Here is a 19,910-nt window from a genome sequence, read left to right on the forward strand (position 1 = left end):
ATGCATATGGTATACGCTCGTCGACGGTCGGCACGCTTCCATGCCATACCTCCATTGCTTTTATTGTATAAATACCTATAAAACAGCTAAATTACACATAAATGGAAACAAGAAAGATAGGCCATGAACCGTTGAAAAGTCGATGAATAGTTTGTGGGTCGTGTCTAGTACTGGGCGTTGACGATAATTCCATCCAACGCCAACTTCGTTATCGTTGACGATTTTCAACTGTTGAAAATAACGCCGACGTTAACGCAACTATAATTGATTATTTGTAATGATTTATTAGCTCAGGTCTGTTTTCAGTGCTTAATTCTCCATACTCGATGAAACCTCATTCATCACATATGTTATTATATTTTTTAAGATAATTTAGTAATTACGGTTTTTAAATTATTTTAATTTAGAAATGGTTCCGTGTTGACCACATTCGCTGGATATATGAGCTCCAAGCAAAGAAAATTCAATCGGGTGCTTGTGCTTTAAATGGCATTTTAGATTGGAAATTGTTGATTTGTGTGAGAGTGCACGCTTACAAACATTACATTTTGCAGTTTTTTCTTTTCATCAGATTATAAATACTTCCACAAATCACTCTGATTATTGTTCGCCATTGATATTTGATATCTATTTAGGAAAGCACTTTGACTGTTTAATATTTATCATCAGTTCAAAGTTCAATCACACTACGACACTAGTTTATTATTTATTGTTTATTGTTGTATTTTAAGTAGGTACCTAGTTATCTATGTCCTAAAACAATCCTTATATACATATACATATAATTATAGTAACACATTTAAAATGAATTACATATTTTCTTAATTTAATTTTAAATGTTTTTAAGTTTTCTTCTGATTTTATTTCTTCTGGTAGCTCTCCAAATATCTTCAACGCTCCGTACATCAATGACTTTTGACTCTGTGTTTTTTTCCTGAAGAGGAGTCTCAATTCATTTCTTTTCCCCGTCTCATGTGTGTGTTTGTTCTGTAGTTTATCAATTTTTCTTAGGAATTCACTAGACGTATGGCCATTGATTATCTTGTAGATTAAAAATATGGTATTAAAGTAAATAATTTGTTTAAATGACAAGGTATTTAACTCCTTCAACATGTTCTTAATTTTTGTGTATATATTTTTTTTCAATATTGTTCTCATTGCTCTATTTTGTAGAATTGTCATTTGTTTCATTAAACCGTCGTTGGATAAGAATAGGATGCTACTACAGTAATTTATGTGTGGTACAATAATTGCGTTGTACACATTTTTACTGGAAACTGTGTTAAGGAATCTTCTTATTCTTCCCAACAGTGAGATTTTTTAGTTTAGTCATAAAATTTATATCAAACACTTGTATTTTTACTTCCTGAGTAAAAAAATTAACAAAAACAGATTGAATAGACGCGCGACAAGCCAGTACAATCAAACTAAACGTATAAGAGATCGAAACGATACTAACAAAAAAACAAACAAAAAATAGATCAAAATCGTATTAGAATCCCTATTAACAGGTTGTTCCCCAGATAATTGATGCATTATGATTATCTCTATGCCTAGACAATGATTGATTATTATCACACAAGTAATAATAATCCTATAATAAAGTTTAAAGTTGAAACTGTTGGAAGACATTCATTTCGGTGTTGAAAACATTACCCTGTTGAAATATTAAAGACATGGAAGATATATTTTGCTTGTCGTTGATAAATTTGATTGTCCCTTGGCGCTGCGTATCGGCCGTATTGGATGGGAAAATAAAAAAAAGTGCAGTAGGTACGTACATTACCAAAATACCATTTCAAATTACGCATAATATCGTTCACGAAGTGTAATCTCTTGACCCTTTTGATTTAACAAGTCAACACTGTTGAAAACAATAGGTACAAAACGTATTTTAATATTTACGATAATTATCAATAGGTTATTTTTTGCTTGTCGTTGATAAATTTGACTGTCCCTTGGCGATGCGTTTCGGCCATATTGGATGGAAAAATAAAAGTAAAACGTCTAGCAGGAGTTACGTAACCAAAAGACCATTTGAAATATCGAGTAATGTTGTTCACGAAGTGCAAACTCTAAATCTTTTTATTTATTAGGCAGTTGAATCGTTGACTGCGTTAAGTAATATTCGCAAGTAGGTATTATATTTCAACTATTGGCGCTAATTATTATCAACAGAGTTGGATGTTGAAACAATAAAACTATTGTTTCCAACGGCTAGTTATATTTTGATACAGTACTAGTCGTGTCGCCAACACAGTTCACCTATACATTTATTTGATGCCAATTGTATCTACGCCCATACATGCCAAACTTAATAACCTGTGCAGTAAGGACCAAGCTCGACGACGGTCGACACACTTCTACGCCATATCTCCATTGCTTCTATGATTAAACCATAAAGGTACATAAAGATATATTTATATATATGTGTGTATATATATGAACGTAAACAAGGAAGATACATGTCATGACCCGTTTTTAGTATGTATGTAGCGACGCCAACATAGTTCACTTATATATTAATTCTATGCAAATCGCATCTTCGCCCCTATATACCAAACTTATAACCTGTGCAGTATAGCCCATACTCGATGACAGTTATTCTAATGTTTCTAATATATATGAATAAAACCATGTAGGTACATATAATAAAGCTAAATTAAACATGGACGGAAATAATGAAGATAGGCCACAAACTGTTTTTTTGTTTGTGTGTAGTGTCGCCAAAATCTAATATGCATTTATAAAAATATTATGTTTATGTTATATTTCTCAGTCAGATATAAAGCATCCTTAGAGTGGTGTACGCAAAATCGGCGCTATAAAAATACTGTTCACAAGAAATGACACAGTAAGTTTTCGAAGCGAAATTACAAACGCTATTAGATACTTTCTAATTCAGCCATCGGAAATATGAGAACGTAAAAGATGTTCCAAGCTCATCTATGATAAATTTTTTGTGAAACCAACTGACACGCAAAATACGCGTGATTATTTTTTGCTACAGAATGCGCTCACGGGCGCACAGTGATTTTATTTTGAAAATTACTGGCCTATACTTTCATGACTTCATTTTTATGGTTAGTATTATTATTGTTTACAACGCAAATAAAATACTTAAAATAAAAATGATTTGACAGACAAGAAAATAATTTTTATCGCATTTTAAATAAATAAAAAATATCAAATTTTGTATAAGTAGGTTTACAAAGAGTAATTAATGAAAATATTTGAATAGGAAGCAGATACTTTGTGATGTGACATCATAATTCAAAATATAAAACTACAAACTCATTATTTAGTGGTAATTATTACAATTCGCCAGTGAATACATAGCCGCTCTGTGATTCAATCACCTCAATGGCACTTACAGTATTATTTATTGGTAGCCTCTTCTAGTACTTTTATTATCTTTTTCAAACCAGATGGCTTCTGAACTTTCCAGAGTGGAAAATACTCTCAGTATCACCCTTGTGTAAGACCACCAGTCTTGAAACGTGGCTTGAAATGGCTTTAACTGTGTTTGGTTACCCTCCCCACTATTATCAGCTTCGCAACATACCCCAATTGGGGATTTCATAGTCTCACTGGCTACAGATGGTTTGGAGCAGTTGGGGCTCTTATGCGGGTTAATATTAACATAAATAAAAAATAGATTAAATGGCAGGTCATTTCAAGAATTTGAAAAACGTTAAAAATTAATGAAAAAATTATTTAAATTACACCAAGAAAAAATGTTTCGATCTGCAGTTTACAGAAGTAAGTGGTACTGCAAAAGATAAATTTAAAAAAATGCTTGGAAGCTAATGCTGCTGCAACAGAAATCAGTTTGTGTGGTAAAACCATGAATGCTCGTGTGAGAAATGTGGAGATCCGCAAATAGTGCAAAGCTGATGTAAGTGTAATGAGTAAAATCAAGAAATGGACGCTTAGATGGTTTGGGCATTAGAGCGAATGAGCGAAGATAGGAGTGTAAGGAGAATATATGATACAAATGTGAATGGTAGCAGAAGTCGGGGACGCCCAAGGAAGATGTGGCACGATCGAGTGAATCAGATACTAGAGTCGGGCCATGTAAAGATTCAGAATAATAGAAGAGTATGTATGAATGTGAATGAGGCAAGAAATGTGTGCCAAGACCGAGTTGTTTTGCGGTCCGTCCTCTCTGCCTACCCCTGCGGTGAAACGGCGAGATGGTTGGTAAGTTAGTTTAGCAATAGAAAAGCAAAACATCAAAATATAAATACTAAACATTTTATACATTGCTTATATGTTTCCAAGTAAGGTGCTTTTCGGTTCTGGAAAGTATAGTTGATTCTTCAAAAAATTGCCTGGAATGGACGCTTAAAATATTTTCGTTCTTACCTCTTCCGTATTTTTTTGATATAGTGACATACGAGCTTCTGTTTCCGTGCGTATGGTTTGTCTAGTCTGCGCGGGGCAAGTCATTTTAAAATAATAAAGTACTCATCTGCAATAAGTAAAAAGCGCCAGGCGGGATCTCCCGTCGAACACTAACTGAAACTAACTCTTTTTAACAGGTGGACATTTTAACTACCGGTGGTTTTTGACAACTCGCGGTCGAGAACGCGTCTACTTTTAACTGCCGATAATTCTCCAACTTTAAGGATTACTGATTAATATATTTTTTTTATAAAATTAAATTTTCGTAATTTATTTTAATACGGAAAACCAACATTTATTATATTTTACAATGTATAGTAAAAGGGTGCGTATAAACAGGCAAAGTTTTATCGAGTCGAACCACGAATTAGGGAAAGGAACGAAAATACCGCAATTGGCATCAATCTTATAATAGCTCTTTTTTATCTTATCTTCGGATATATATTATGTTTTCTAAATTTTTGAAATAATCTCTTATCTTTTTGAACTATACAACGGTTACAATTTTATTTATTTATGTTTAATTTAAAAGAAAGACGAACACCAAATACTAATAACCTGACAATGTTTGAAATTCTCCCACTACCCCCGTAGTAAGCGGAAAAGGTTGCTTGTGTCACGTTGGAGTCTTGGCCAGCCGAGGAATTGAATTTGCGACGCCTGGATGAAACCCAGCCGCGATGCCAACTATATAATATTATTTCATTATTTAATATTTGTATTTTTTAGAAGAGATATTTTTACATGTTTTATAGTGCCCTTAAGGTGATTTTGCACAAAAAAGGCGCTACAAAATCATCCAAATATTTTATTATTATTATTTACAAAGGAATATAAAATACAGCCTCATATCATTACTTATATTTTTTATATTCTATTTTCATTGTAACTTTTCATAAAAAGATATACTGCGTTGCATGTAAAAGACCTATGGGCGTGTAAAAATTATATAATAATTTATAAATTAAATTGCGCGTTATTTACAAAGGAATATAAAATACAGCCTCATATCATTACTTATAAATGACCTATGGGCGTGTAAAAAAATATATATACATACTATATTAAAATATAACTTATTAATTTAGATACATGTTTAAATTACCCGTGAACACGGTGTCCGTAAAATTTGCAGTACAATCGGGAAATCAGTGTATCTGGAGAACCAAAAAAAATATTTTTCCGATTTGAGCAAAATCTGTTTTGCTGAAATCGATTTCTTTATATGTTGTATAAACTAGTTCCCTATCGTAAAATGCAAGTTATCGACCTTGGCACGTTTGTGCCCACATTGCTATTTAAAAAAAAAACTTACCAATATCGCCGTACAATCTAGTTTTTCTAAAATACCTTGATTCCAATGCAAATTTCGGCAAACGTAGCATGACAAATTAAGTAGAACATAAAATTTACTAAAAGTTTTTTATGTACAGTTTTTTTTCTATCTCTAATAGATAAAAAAAATAAAGTCGTAAAATGCGAACATGTTTAGAAAAACACTATCCGTTATTAGGTTTGGTTTTCGTGAAATCCAGTGCAATTTTAGGGAAAATTTACAGAAACTAATTCAGTAGAACTTAAAAAAATTAATGTTATTTTTACCGAGGTTGGACTTATGAACCAAAATCAGGTAAAAAATGAAAACGGAGGTAGGTAGGTATCAAAGATATTAGAAACTCTACTATTAGAACTTATACTTACAAAGATATTAGAAATTCTACTATTTGAAATTATATTTACCAAAGATATTAGAAATTATACTTACCAAATATATTAGAAATTCTTATATCTTTGGTAAGTATAGTGTGGCTTCTGGAAATTAAAAAAAATGCAATTTAATAATTTATTTGCGTAGTGCGGGCGCAACAACAATATTTAAATAAATATAGTCAGCAAACTTTCATCAAATTAAATGAACTAGTTATTAAAAACAAAACAAAACCGAAAATTGGATTACACGCATATAACGCGTGTCTACTATTCCTTCGAATATTTTATCGTTTTCTTTCTTGCTTACATGGATATTTGTTTTTATTTTACTATCTATCTCATTATACTATAAAAACTCATTATTAGACCATAAATGCAAACGTAAGGTATATTTTCTCTAAGAAATAAATCATTAAATAGCTAATAAGCAATAAACCTAACGGTTCCGGTATTTTGAAATAGAAAAATCAACCCGTAAAAAGTTCGTCTACTAAATATATGAAACATCTGTTTTTATCAAAAGATGTATTTGAAAATATTATTTTTGGTTTGATTAAGGATTGAATCTTCCTCTCCAAGGACTGGGATCAACCGCGTTAACTAACTGAGCTAAATCCCGATTTGGTATGACCGGCATTTATTTTTTATATTAACTGCTGTAATGTCATTCAATTTCAGAGAAATGCAAATATGTCCGCGTGTATTCACGTGATTGCCGCCCGTTCGTTGTAATCAACAACGAGTCTATCTGCCGAATTTCAGCTTTATTGGATGTTGGAAAATGGGTGAATTTCCACTTCATTCATACATTCATTTAAGAAAACGCATGTGAAATTCAAGAAGGTGTATTTAAAAGTATAAAAAAATAATATTTAAAAAAAAACACACGAACATATCTTCACAGTTTGAGAACTAATAATAATTGTACACAAAAAAATGTCAACAACGAAAAAAACAGTTATAAAAACATCTGCACATCCGGTCATCGCGCATCGGCAGTGTATATACCGACCAGCCTCATATATATGTACTACCGTATTATTATTCAAAAAGTAATATTATCTCATTTGGGTTTCTTTTGCGGCAATTTTTTAAACAAATAATGTCTATTATTAAACACAAATGAAAGAATATCTTTGTTTCTTTTATTAAAGCCCGAACGAAACAGAAAATACAAAAATGACTATTACCAGTTTCTACTTTGAGATTGAGATAACAATCCTTGGCTATGAATTCGGAGGTCGCGGGTTCAAAGTACGGCGTGCAATTGTGAATTTTAATTGATAAATTTGTATAATTTCACAATATTTATTATATTAAAATAATACGTTAATAACTATATCGTATATTTGCGGCATGTTGAAGAATGAAAATGGGTACTTTCAGTATCGCCATGTTAAATTAATAATGCAATATTTTAAAAACTACAAAATAGTTGTTAATAGTATGAGGTTGAGATTACGATCCTTGGGTACGCATTTTGAGGTCGCGGATTCGAATTCCGGCGTGCGCAAGTAAATTTGATTTGATAAAATCGTTCCACAGCCGAGCTGTTGAACTCAAGAACCAGTGGTAAAACGAAACGACAAGGTGCCGAAGGGATCAATGATGCTGGTTCCTCGGCGCTTTATAAGAAAGAAAAAAAGTTAATTTTTGTCACAGATAATCTTAGCCATAATTCTGTGTGTTTTTAAGTACCTAGTTACTCATGTGCGTTCTTATGATAAAATACAGTTTTTTGTATTTTACAATTATATTTTAAAATTATACAATGATACAAAGTAATTGAACAAATATATGTTAATTCCACTCAAGCAAAAGGATAGGAAAAACTTTATCAAAAGCATATTTATTGGTGTTCACCTTGTAAACCGAGTCGAATAATAGAGATACTTACATCAATGATTCGTAGTAAAGATACATTTACAGATGGTCGCTATGGTAGAACGATGGTATAATAGTAATTTATGTGAATACATCACAAGAGTCCCGAGTGCTCCCAACCGCCTGGAGCCAGTGAGATTGCAGTGAGGGCATCCACAATAATTGGGGTATGTTTTTATATACATATATGTGACACCTCACAAGAGCGTCCCTGCCTGTGCAGTGTACAGACAGGGGAACTATGTCACCACCCGGTTGGGCGGCGTTGTGAGGCGGATTAAGGTAGGGGCTGTAGGAAGGGATTTGTTAATGCGGGCCTTGAAGAGGCTCGGATTATAGGAAAAACAGATGCCGGTAGCTCGAAATTGCTTGTTGAAAAGCTAAAAGTATTGGAGAGAGGAAGGAGATGTGGAAGAGAAAGGTGGGGAAGTACCTGGTCAACAAACACGGCTAAAGCCATTTCAATCAAATTTTCAATTCTGAATGATGGTATTACACCAGGGCAATACTGAGAGTACCCTCCAATCTGGAACGTATCGCAAATATACCTTATATTATTTTTAAAGATAAGTTGTGAAAAAATACAATGCCTTATCTGCTTTGTTACTTTTATCTATGGGTAAAACCATCTAGGTGCCTACCTAACACAATAGTTAAAATGTGTAACGGAACGAGGAATATAGGCCATTAATCGTTGTTAGTTTGTGTGTAGTGTCGCCAACATCATATAACCTAACAATGCTCTGCATCTACACTCCTACATAGTCACCAAACGTACAACCCGTGCAGTATGGTCTAAGCTCGATGACAGTTGGCAAATTTCCATGCCATATCCGCTTTGTTTCTATTATCTATGGATAAAACCATCTAGGTGCCTACCTAACACAAAAGTCAAAATGTGTTACGGAACAAAGAATATAGGCCATTAATCGTTGTTAGTTTGTGTGTAGTGTCGCCAACATCATATTACATTACATTATATAAAAATCTATAATATTTCATTAATATAGTTTCTTCTTAGTCCTCCTCACTAGGTAGTACTGTGCTGAGGCGGACTGGTAGATTTTTTTGATTTTCTGTTATTTAGTATAACCTAACAATGCCCTGCATCTACACTCCTACATAGTCACCAAACTTACAACCCGTGCAGTATGGTCTAAGCTCGATGACAGTTGGCAAACTTTCATGCCATATCCGCTTTGTTTCTATTATCTATGGATAAAACCATGTAGGTGCCTAAATAACACAAAAGTTAACATGTGTAACGGAACAAGTAATATAGGCAATTAATCGTTGTTAGTTTGTGTGTAGTGTCGCCAACATCATATAACTTAACAATGACCTGCATCTACACTCCTACATAGTCACCAAACGTACAACCCGTGCAGTATGGTCTAAGCTCGATGACAGTTGGCACACTTCCATGCCATATTCGCTTTGTTTCTATTGTTTATGGATAAAACCATCTAGGTGCCTACCTAACACAAAAGTTAAAATGTGTAACGGAACAAGGAATATAGGCCATTAATCGTTGTTAGTTTGTGTGTAGTGTCGCCAACATCATATAACTTAACAATGCCCTGCATCTACACTCCTACATAGTCACCAAACGTACAACCCGTGCAGTATGGTCTAAGCTCGATGACAGTTGGCACGCTTCCATGCCATATCCGCTTTGTTTCTATTATCTATGGGTAAAACCATCTAGGTACCTACCTAACACATAAGTTAAAATGTGTAACGGAACAAGGAATATAGGCCATTAATCGTTGTTAGTTTGTGTGTAGTGTCGCCAACATCATATAACTTAACAATGCCCTGCATCTACACTCCTACATAGTCACCAAACGTACAACCCGTGCAGTATGGTCTAAGCTCGATGACAGTTGGCACGCTTCCATGCCATATCCGCTTTGTTTCTATTATCTATGGGTAAAACCATCTAGGTACCTACCTAACACATAAGTTAAAATGTGTAACGGAACAAGGAAGATAGGCCATTAATCGTTGTTAGTTTGTGTGTAGTGTCGCCAACATCATATAACTTAACAATGCCCTGCATCTACACTCCTACATAGTCACCAAACGTACAACCCGTGCAGTATGGTCTAAGCTCGATGACAGTTGGCAAACTTCCATGCCATATCCGCTTTGTTTCTATTATCTATGGGTAAAAGTTTGTTGGTACCTATAAAAAAGCTAAAATTAACAATAAGTATTGAAAATTATTTTTTTCGAGATGGATGAAATTTTTCACTCTTTTATCTTTCGAAAAACTCTTCGAAAAAGTTTCATAAAGGATTGACTTGAAGACGCAACATTACTTTATCGTAAAGTACCAAATTCACAGCGCGTAAATATCTACATATTTGATATTATTATTTGTGCCATCTGGCGTCAAAAATATTAATAATTACACATTATTCCAATGGAAGTTTCCTACTTACCATAGGTCGAAAGTATGCTCTATGTACACGAAACACCTCTCTGTGAAAAGCATTGTTTGAGACCACGACGGGAAATTATATATAACGCATACATTGAGGACTGTCTTCAAACTATCGTCTGTACAGAATAAAAATATGTCTTCAAAGTATGCTCTAGATGTATGTATCGATATATATATTAAACGGTACACCATAGACGTATATAGCTGTGAGGGGGTAGTTTTTAAGGGTTGATTAAACAAAATGGCATTAAAAAAAAAGTGTATATAATGTGGCTCAAAGTATGCTTTATACAAATATATATATATATATATATATATATATATATATATATATATATATATTTTTTTTTTTTACTATATATTTTTTTTACTATAAATTTTTACTATAATAATTATTTTACTATAAATATATATTTTTTTTCTATAAATTTTTTTGGAAAAAAAGTTTGATTTTATTTATTTGTTCTTGTTGGTTCGTAATACAGCGCAATTCGGATGGGAGATTATTGTAGTTTTTTATGGCTTGGTAAATATAATGGTTTTGCATTTGAGTTATTTTAAAGATTGGTGTAATAAATTGATTTCCATTTCTCATCAGTTTGTAAAATTCTTGATATTCTATGTTATTTTTTTCTTTACACATTTTTATAATGGAATTTTGCTTAAATATATCATCAATATTTGGTACTGGAAACAATTTAAAAAGCAATTTTGTTGGAAAAGTACAGTTTTTTTTAAGTATTACCTTTATAATAATTTTTTGTGAGACTTTTACTGAGTTTAGGTTGTTTTTATAAGATTCTCCCCAACCTATGATTCCGTAGATAAGCAGGGAGTGGACAAGAGCATAATACACATTTTTTAGTATTTTCACATTTAAAATATTTCTTAACCTAACATTCCTTATTCTCTTTACTAACTCCGTAATATGGCTTTTCCATTTCAGATTTTCATCGATGATCACACCAAGATATTTAATTTCAGAAGAAGAGTTGATTACAGTACAAATAGGATTAAGTTGTTTACAGTTGACATTGTCACAATTTTCATCATGGATTATGATATTTACTTTGTGTTTAGGTATTTTTTGTAGTGAGAATAATACATAGATAATATGTTGTTTTTTTGGCATTAAGTGTGAGTAGGTTATATATATGTATGTAAAAGCCTTAATAGGCGTGAAATAAATAAATAAATATGATTATATTGATTGCAGTGAATATTTGACATACGAACAAAGGGGTGGATTTTGAAATCATTTTGTAGTTAAGTGACATTTGTTATAGTTTTCAATAAATGCACTAATTTATGTAGAGCCTGTATTCGTTTCCTGTACCAATCCGTTTTTTATAATTTAAAATTTATATATTTTCCTTCTCGTAGACGTAGTCGAGGGAACAATCATACCCGTATACTTAGAATCAATCGATGCTAAATTCACTACAATATGTTTTCATTTTATGGCATTTATAAAATAAATAATTTCATATTAAAACCTTGAATTAAAGTTTCAAAATTATAAATAGTTAAATTTATTGTTTTGTATAATTCAATTTAATTTTGCCTACAAATTCGTTAAAAATGAGATTTAGAATGATATTTAAATTATGCTCGTTCGCTAATATTGCTTGCGGATATTATTACCCCGATTAGCTGTTTTTTTGCAAAATCCTTGTGAAAATACTACCTCGAAGTTAACTGTACTAAATACCTACATTTGAATACCAAATAACAAGGTGCAGTCTCATCGAGCACCGCGGGCGCGTGAGTGACCTTTCGTCATTTGTTTCGAAGATCCTTTCAAGATAATATAGCCTCTCGCAGACATCGAGGTCGTTTGGCAGACTGCAGACCTCAGAAAATTGTGGTGCCGACCGCTATGGGCATACCACTGATAGGTCCGTTGTAACCTCTCCCTATTTCTTGTGAACGAAGAATATATCAGAGAGTGAGGTTATAACGTGGATAAATGTAAAATTTTATCCCTCTTGAGGTGATCTTCTCAGGCAAAGCGCACTGTAAGAAAAAAAGTAGGAATATGAATTGAAAAAAGGAATATTTAATGATTCGTTAGTTCACAATCGATCCAGGACTATATTGTACACACGTCTCTGTATGGTCGAATGGAATTATGAGGTCCCAGCAGCCATTATGTTATATTTCCTCATAACGGCAAACGTATGCCTATTCAATTGCATCCTGTACCTAAGTGTCATTGATACATTTTTTAAATTTTATTTTTTATTTTTTTTAATTTTTTAATTTTTTTTTTATTTATTTCGAAAAAAAGTTAATATTCACAAGACATAAAAATATATTACATTTCATATCAGACATCACTTTTTTTGTTTACCCAATTTGTAGAGAAATATTCTCGGGTCAAACTGGGGAGCTAGTATATGTGCTTATATATAATAATATGTATAGTTACAAAAATGGAAAAAGAATATTTTCAAAAATACTGTAAAATACTACAAAATATTGTACAATAAGAAAATTACATATAATTATAAAAACAGAATATCAACAAAAATCAACGAAAAATCAACAAAAATATAAGCAACAGAATGTATCTGAAAATCATCGATGAAAAGTAAGTCAATCTTCTCTGTAAAAATACAACGAAAGTTTTTTTTTAAATTTAAAATAATTTTTCTCACTTTTTATTGTATCCGGTAAATCGTTAAATAACTTTGGGCCTATATATTCATGATGGTGTTGTGCAGCTGTCGTATTGCATCTAGGTACATACATGCTCCCAGATGTTCTAGGTCTTATACTTCGCGTTGAGGACCTTTCAGAATCTTTGAAAACTTTTAGAATAACATTTCTTTGAAATAGTTTTGAAATCGGTAGGACCTTACATTTTTCAAAAAGTTCGTTGGTTAGATTCTTGGTTTTTTAATAATAACTTTGATTATCATTTTTTGTGTTGTTACTATCGAATACAGATTATTCTTATAAAAACCTCCCCATGCGATTATTCCGTACTGCAACACTGACTGTACAAGGGCAAAGTAAACCATTTTAATATTTGAAAGATGAATTTCGTTAATCGATCCTTTGTGACCTTTACCTTTATATCATTGACGACGTATGCAACTGAAAGAGAATTTACCACGGAACTCTCAGTGGCAGGACTATTTATACTTACCTAGTGCTTGGTCTCCGCCACTGACCTCCGAGGCCCAAACTAACTTACCTTTATCACCTTAAATGTTAATTGTTGCATTTTGTTGGAGCATTTTACGACACTCATTGTGTTCATTCTGAAGTGCTGGGTGCACCACAATCCACTGAGAAAAAAGCTATTTTGAAATAAGTTAAATTGGAGCATCCTAGCAATAACAGAATCATACAAACTACCTACATAAAACATATTCTAGTACCTACACCTGAAATTGCATATTTTCCCGTTGTAAGTATATGAAACATTATAAATATGACACGGATTTGTTAATCGTTAATTAATTTACTTTTCATAGTTAATTGTTAATTAATTATTTTTTAATAGTACATTATTAATTGCTCATTGTTAATTGTTAATTATGAATTTTTAATTGTTAATTTTCAATATTTAACTGTTAATTGTTAATTTTTAATTGTTAATATTTAACTGTTAATTGTTAAAGTCAGTTTCCCGTTAGCGACTAGCAGCTTCCATAATATTTTTTCCGATTTTCTCCAATAATAACAAATCTTTTTTTTCAATTTTAATTGCTACGCAAATCTATCGTTATAATGATTGAACCAACTTCAAAGTTCATCGTTCGCTGACTGCCAGGACCTTCTATTTGACAAAAAGCGAATTTCAAAGGAGGAAGACTTTTTATAAGTTTACAATGATTTAAAGTTAGTACTGTATTTTTATTTTGCAGTCTTTTTATAATATTTTCAACTTACACACTGATTGTGTGTGTTCTTGAAAGCAATACTTAACTTAGGAGTTCGTAATTTTTTTCTTAAAATTTTGAAATAGGAGGTCTTGGCAGTAAGCGGACGTTATGTGTAGGAGTTAATTAAGGTTTTAGGTGGTAAACGGAAAGATAATGGTAAAGATATATGAATTGATAAGTGTTCCTGTTGTTTTGATATACTCTGTACACATATCAAAGCGTTTAAATAACTGAGATTACAACGGCTTGTTTAATGTTTCCAGCAGTATAAAATTATTTCAATGGATAATCAACCTTTTATCGGCAGTTACGTATTTTTTTGCTTAACTTAACCAACTTAACCAACATCTACAGTCACTGAACTCAATGAAAAGCGCATAGAAGTATAAAAAAAACTCAATAGACCAATACAAATAATATTAATTTAAAGACACAAAACACTTCATTGAAAAGCGCATAGAAGTATAAAAAAAACTCAATAGACCAATACAAATAATATTAATTTAAAGACACAAAACACTTCATTAGCGGTTTGACTTTTTGTGTTGTTACACGATAGTGAACAGACAAGTTTTATACGTAATAATCAGTGAGGCATGGAACTCGCAGAGGAGGGGCGAAAGTATAATATATTAGAAATATGTAATAATCAGTGAGGCATGGAACTCGCAGAGGAAGGGCGAAAGTATACTATCGTAGAAATATGTAATAATCAGTGATGCATGGAACTCGCAGAGGAAGGGCGAAAGTATAATATAGTAGAAATATGTAATAATTCGTGAGGCATGGTACTCGCAGAGGAACGGCGAAAGTATACTATAGTAAAAATATGTAATAGTCAGTAAGGCATGGAACTCGCAGAGGAAGGTCGAAAGTATACCAAAGTAGAAATACGTAATAATCAGTGAGACATGAAACTTGCAGAAGAAGGGCGAAAGTAGACTAAAGTAGAAATTAAGATTTAATTAAGATTTCTTAGGTGTATGTGTGGTAAAAACGCCTATGAAATGAGAAATAACTGCCTGTACTGACACAGGATATCCCTAGTAAACTTATAAATAAATAAATAAAAATGTGCGTAGGGTATTTGACGCACGGATGGAAGAAGAAGTAATGGACCCCACAAGACATGCCACGATCATGTGGATCCAATTCTAGGGATGAGTAAAAGAAAAAAGATAAAGAAAGAATGTATGGATTTAGATAAAGTAAGGTATGATGATTAAAAACAGGAAAATAGCATGGTGGTTAGTTATTTAGTTGAGTAAATAAATAAATATCTTTCCTAGTTTTATTTGTAAAATGTTTAGTAATTACTTTGCGCCTGTATAAAATATTACATTCGTGGTAATATTATTTGTAAATTATTTCCAGCGTATTATAATGCAATTTTAAGATGAAGGTTGCGAAAGTTTCCTCCAAGCTAAACGTGACCGCTTGTGGATTTCACTATCTCATGTTTCACTCTTATACATAAACGTTACACGTAATGTCTAAATATCCCTTTGCTATAGATACTAGGTGTGGCTAAACTAGCTGAAGTCCCCGGCGTTGCCCGGACTATACACAGAGTTCTAGGATATCTCGTGTAGACCCTTACTTTGAAGGTCAAGTGTGCAAAATTTCATCAGATTCATCAGCCCGGGCTTTACGCAGAGTTTTAGAAATTAGTTGTATACAGTAAGTTTCATCTTTTTTTTAACGTCAAGTGTGCAAAATTTCATAAAGGAATATTGGAATTCTGCTTTAAGGGGAAAACAGGGGAAGGGGGTTGTTTTGTGTTATTTGAAGATGAAGGTACAAAATTTCATGAATCTCAAAATAAAACTGAAAAGATGCCTGAACACTTTTTTAATGGGAAAAACTTGCATTGTTTTTGTATCTGGTTTTAGCATAACTAATAATGATATTGAGTAGTTATTTGCTTATTTGACGGATCATTAAAATTATAGTAGCCTCATGAATTGGGCTTAGTATTGGTTGGACGATAATTGAATTCGAAGCAACCTCTGTTTAAATTGAATTTCATCATAGTGTTTAAAAATACATTATCGTAGATATGCATTATGATATTAGAATAAAATTGCATTTTACTATTGTAATGCATAAATGATGTATGTGCCTATGTATTTTTTTTGAATAATTTAACCTTCCATGGTCTATTGTTTAGTACAAGTAGGTAAAGCGTTCATTGAAACTATCGTTAAAAATGAAACAAATCAAATTGCTTGGAATTTGATGGTGTAATATAAATTACACGAACTCCATAAATCAATAAATTCTAATCGTAAGAAAAATTTATAGGTGCAGATAGCCCTTTCACTATGGAATGTTTTCAAGGTGAATGAGTTTTTTTATTACATTAACTATTTTTTATTGTTAAATACTGATGGTTTCTACCTGTTGAAAAGGATTATTTAAATGTGCTAATGGAGTTTCAATACGTTGAATCTCAATATAAAATAATAAAACTGAATCTTAATAATCTCTAAATATTATAAAATAAAGTATATAATAGAATAAAATAACTAAGCTAAAATTCTATATTTAGAATATAAATTAGAATATAAGTCAAGTCGCCATCCGCGTCTGTCTGTTTGTGCGCTTAGTTCTTCTAAACTACGCACCGGATTTTAATAAAGTTTTTATTGTCATTTAAAAAATTTCTTCCGGAAGGCTAAGATATATAATATCTACATATTATATTTACAGAAAGTAGAAAAAAGTCGATGTTTTATAATTTTAAATTTTTAAAAGAAAGACAAACATTCCCGGGTTACGAATAACCTGACAATATTTGAAAATCTCCTACTACCACCACAGTAAGCTGAAAATGTTGCTTGTGTTGTGATGGAGGACTTAGCCAGCCGAGGAATTGAACACACTACGCCTTGGTGGGACCCAAATGCGATGTCAACTCAGCCACCGACCGGTCAAAGTCGTAAAAATACATTTTCGGGCACTACATTGCTAACGCTGTATAAACCTTATGAGATGCATCAAAATAATTTAGTACGGAATTGTATATCTTAAAAAGGTTTACAGAAAAGTAAGTGATTGTGTTTGTCCACCTCCTAAGAAATAATATTTATTGCTTAGATATAACCTCAGCAGTGGTGTTTACAATTTAAACTAGTAATTAACTAATTATTAATCATCCAGGTGTAGTGCGTTCAATTCCTCGGCTGGCCAAGTTCTCCTTCACGACGCAAGCAACATTTTCCAATTACTGTGGTGATAGTAGAAGATTTAACAATATTGTCTGGAAATTCGAAATCCGGGAACGTTTGTCTTTCTTTAAAAAATGTAGTAATAGACGTTAAGATACATGGTAGGTGATAAGAGTGGTAGATGACAAAAGGTAATCTGATTAGACTGGTAATAATATAAAACCCCTCATTTAATGGCTGAATTCCATTATATTATGGGTATAAACTTTGAGATTTGTTTCAATTATTTATTAGAGATCGAACTGAATTTCACCAACGAACTATTGAAAATACCGTGGGAGTTTTTAATTGTAATATTTAAAGCATTCGTGAAATGATATAAGTGTCAAGTATGTTAATTAATAAGCTTGCTGTAATAAACAAGACAATGAGTATTGTTAATGGGACGTCCTTGGGCTGTATTGACTATTGACCCTCACCTTAACGAGGCGATCCAATCATACAGTTGGTTGCTCGTTTAAGAAGCGCGAAGGCAGTGACTGTCAAAGACAAACATTGCGGTGCCGGAACCGGTTGAGGAGAAAAATCGTTGACCGGGAAATGAAGCAAATTTTCTAGACTTCTTTGTTTTATGGAGACTTTTACATAGATACTATCTTGTTGTAAAGGGGCTGTTCTGTGTAACTCAAATATTATTTAAAAAAAACATTTGGACCTCTTCAGGATTGAACGTAAAATAAAGATAAGGTACTTTAGGTAATTTATCACAAAAACGGCGCTATACAAATAACTCCATGTGGGTATGTAAAATATTGTACATGTACAATAGTCATCATCACTGGCGCTACAACTCCTCGAGGAATCATGTTCGGACGGTGAACCTATTATTAAATATTCTTTGTTAACTTTGACAACTAAAACTATTGATCAAAGATTCAAAATAAGATTGTTTATTTAAATCGAACATTTAAAAGATTAACAATAAACCGCAGAAAACACACTTACACGAAACAAGAGATAACCAAAGTGACATTATTGTAATACTTAAATTTAAAAACTGTTTTTGGACAAAGGACATAAACACCTCTCTACTTAGCTATATAATTCACTTCGACTAGCAATAAAGAAAACTGATGAAATGATTTTTAAAAATTAATCAGATCCTAAAAAAATAAATCAAAGAAGATAGGAGATGAAACAATTCGAATTTAAATAAATTCTAGTCCGCCTGAGCACAATAATACTTAGTGAGGAGGACCAAGAAAAATATTACGAATTACTTTCTTACCTTAATATTGTTATGTAAAAATATATGCATTTTTTATTTATTTTTTTATTTTGGTACAATATTTTTTACATTTCAGAGTTATCCAGTAATGTTAGCCTCACTGGGTAGCTTACCCGTGCGGAGGCCTTCATTGAAACTAAATTTGGAAATTATATTTCCATATAAAATTCATTTATGGTATTTTCCTTTCTGGAATGAGCTTATCAACTCATAAAATAATTTTCTGTGTACATAAAATTTATAAAAAAATACTGCTCTTTTTGGAGCGGGTTGCATGCTTCGTTGCATTTTAAGTCGGGTCTTCAGCGGTCAAATGTTTTCAAAACATCGAAAAAAAACAAGAACATTGGGTCGGGGTTACATCTTTTTTTATTTTACATCGGCAACGGAAAACAAAAACATTGTGGCCCTGCCCCAATGTTTCATGTTTGCACAAAAATTTGGTTCAATGTGCGGAGTTATAATGTTGCTGGAGACCCGGCTTTCGAATAATAATTTAAAAAATATGTTATTTAAACATTACGTTCAGAATTTAATAAATTGTCAAAGTTTATCCTGAAATTATGACACTCAATTGCTGTGAACAGTGTTTTAAAGATTTTTTTTAATTGTTTCAGCAATCTACCTTTCCCGAGAGCCGGTGCCCGAGAGGGTGTTCCGTGGCACGCTGAGGGCCCAAGGGGGCCCCGGAGCCGGAGGCCCGGCGGAGGACCCGAGAGACTACAAGGAGAGGCTGAATCTCGTCTTCAAGAGGAGTGAACTACGCTCCGGCTTCCTGCTCACGGAGATTTTGGCTTTAGACAGGTAATGAACATCATCAAAATATTATTGCCTTGCCTTTTAAAAAACCTCCAAACTGACTTGTATCAAAACCACCGCAACTACAGTAAGCCTATACAGGGTGTCCGGAAACTCGTAGTACAAGCGGGAAACTGGTGAATCTACATCACATTTGGAGTCGATTTTGTAGTATGTTTTTTTTTATTTGAGCTTTCGTTACCGAGTAAATCGAGTTTGAAGTTGATTTTTTTTTTTTTTTTTTTTTTTTTTTTAATCAAATTCTTATAAATTATTACTGAAGATCAAAGTACCCAACTAATTAAAAC

General features: G+C 32.5%; 1 protein-coding gene across 2 annotated transcripts in view; it reads left to right on the top strand.

The window, feature by feature from the left end:
* Nucleotides 1-19,910, top strand: part of LOC149421828 (atrial natriuretic peptide-converting enzyme) — a 99,102-nt gene that overhangs the window by 60,327 nt on the left and 18,865 nt on the right. For both annotated transcript variants that reach the window (XM_089634070.1, XM_089634071.1), the window contains exon 4: nt 19,422-19,608. In XM_089634070.1, the coding sequence (XP_089490196.1) occupies nt 19,422-19,608 (187 nt within the window). The remainder of the gene's footprint in view (nt 1-19,421; nt 19,609-19,910) is intronic.

Source organism: Hesperophylax consimilis, chromosome 8 (assembly GCF_061612785.1).
Source record: "Hesperophylax consimilis isolate HC1 chromosome 8, BYU_Hcon_1.0, whole genome shotgun sequence".
NCBI classification, from domain to species: domain Eukaryota; kingdom Metazoa; phylum Arthropoda; class Insecta; order Trichoptera; family Limnephilidae; genus Hesperophylax; species Hesperophylax consimilis.